The sequence below is a fragment of the Aureococcus anophagefferens genome (assembly GCF_000186865.1).
Source record: "Aureococcus anophagefferens unplaced genomic scaffold AURANscaffold_16, whole genome shotgun sequence".
NCBI classification, from domain to species: Eukaryota; class Pelagophyceae; order Pelagomonadales; family Pelagomonadaceae; genus Aureococcus; species Aureococcus anophagefferens.
In genome coordinates, this window is record NW_008705576.1 from 964,210 (window position 1) to 965,706 (window position 1,497).

Genomic DNA, 1,497 nt, shown 5'->3' on the forward strand with positions numbered 1-1,497 from the left:
CCGCGGAGCTCCAGCTCCAGAGCCTCTGCAGCCGCTTCGCGGCGCCGCGGGACCAGCGGAACGTCGACTATGAGCACTTCGTGCGCCACGTCGCCGCCGCGCTGCCCTCGGCGGGCCGCTCGCCGCCGCGCGGGCGACGGCCGGAGCGTGTCCTACGCGGACGGCGTCTTCCCGGCCGACGGCCGGCGCCGCGCCGCGGACCCGCGGCGGCCGCCGCCGGGCTCGCCGCGGCGCTCCCAGCCCCAGCCCTGGTTCGCGCGGCGCGCGTCGCCGCGGCGGCCCGCGTCCGCGCCGACGTGGCGCGACGACGGCGCCGCCGACCGGCGCCGGCCCGCGTCGCCGCGCGCGGCGCCGCGGTGGCGCGACGGCGACGGCGGCGACGACGACCCGGACAAGACCTTCTTCGAGCTCTCCCTGTCGCCCGCGCGCAACGCGCGCCGGTCGCCGCGGCGCCGCGCGCGCTTCGCCGAGCCCCCGTCGCGCGACCGCACGCCGTCGCCGAAGCCCGCGGCGGCGCTCGAGGCCTGGGACGTGACGTCGGACCGCCGGTCGCGCGGCCGGCTCCCGGCCGCCGCGAGCCCGCCGCGCCACGCCGGCGCCGGCGCGCCGCCCGTCTTCGGCGCGCCGGGCCCCGACGACCACCTCTTCGCCGGCGCGCCGCCCCCGGCGGCGAAGCGGGCGACCGCGCGGGGCTTCGACGACACGTGGGCGTGCCCCGTCTGCTTCTACGGCGACAACAAAAAGGGCGCCGACGCCTGCACCATCTGCCGGAGCCCGAACCCGGCGAGCGCCGACGCCGTCGTCTACGTCACCTGCCCGGCCTGCGGCCACCACAACCGGCGCTTCGGGGAGGACCAGAAGTGCGAGATCTGCGACCTCGAGCTCATGTCGTCGCGGTCCGCGCGCGCGCTCGCGTCGAGCGTCGCCAAGCCGGAACGCGCGGTCCCCTGGACGCGGCCGGACCCGAAGGACCACGGCGGCTGGCGCGGCCTCGACGAGTCCGACGACGACGACGACGCCTACCCGCGCGCGGTCGCGCGGCGGTCGCGGCCCGCGTCGCCCCCGCGGTCGCCCCGGAGCCCCCGCTGGCGCGACTAATGCCGGAGGGGACGGACTAGCGGACCGCTCAGATGTTGAAGTCGATGAGGTGCTCCAAGAGGCAGAGCACGTCGCGGCGCGCCATGTCGCTGGAGTCGTACTCGGACAGGAGGCGGAAGGTCGTGTAGAAGCGCTTCTCGTGGCAGTTGTAGTGGGAGTCGACGCAGGGGTCCGGCCCGTCGTCGTCGTCGACGAGGCCCTCGATCATCTCGCGGATGCTGAGGATGCCGCTCTCGTAGTAGACGCACTCGTCGACGTCCTCGACGCGCCCCCCGGGCTGGAGGCACGCCACGCCGCCGCTAACCGTGTCCACGACGAGCACGCGCAGCTTGCAGCCGTCGATGGCGTCCCAGCGGTCGTCGCCCGGCTCGTCGTCGTGCGCGGTGACGACGTCGAACA

At 77.0% G+C, this 1,497-nt stretch overlaps 1 protein-coding gene across 1 annotated transcript in view; it reads left to right on the forward strand.

Annotated features, from left to right (window-relative positions):
- Positions 1 to 69: 69 nt before the first annotated feature.
- AURANDRAFT_65768 (hypothetical protein) overlaps positions 70 to 1,497 on the forward strand; it is a gene marked incomplete at both ends in the record, with an annotated part of 2,276 nt that continues 848 nt past the window's right edge. The window contains one exon of the mRNA XM_009040696.1: positions 70 to 1,032. Within this exon, the coding sequence (XP_009038944.1) occupies positions 70 to 1,032 (963 nt within the window). The remainder of the gene's footprint in view (positions 1,033 to 1,497) is intronic.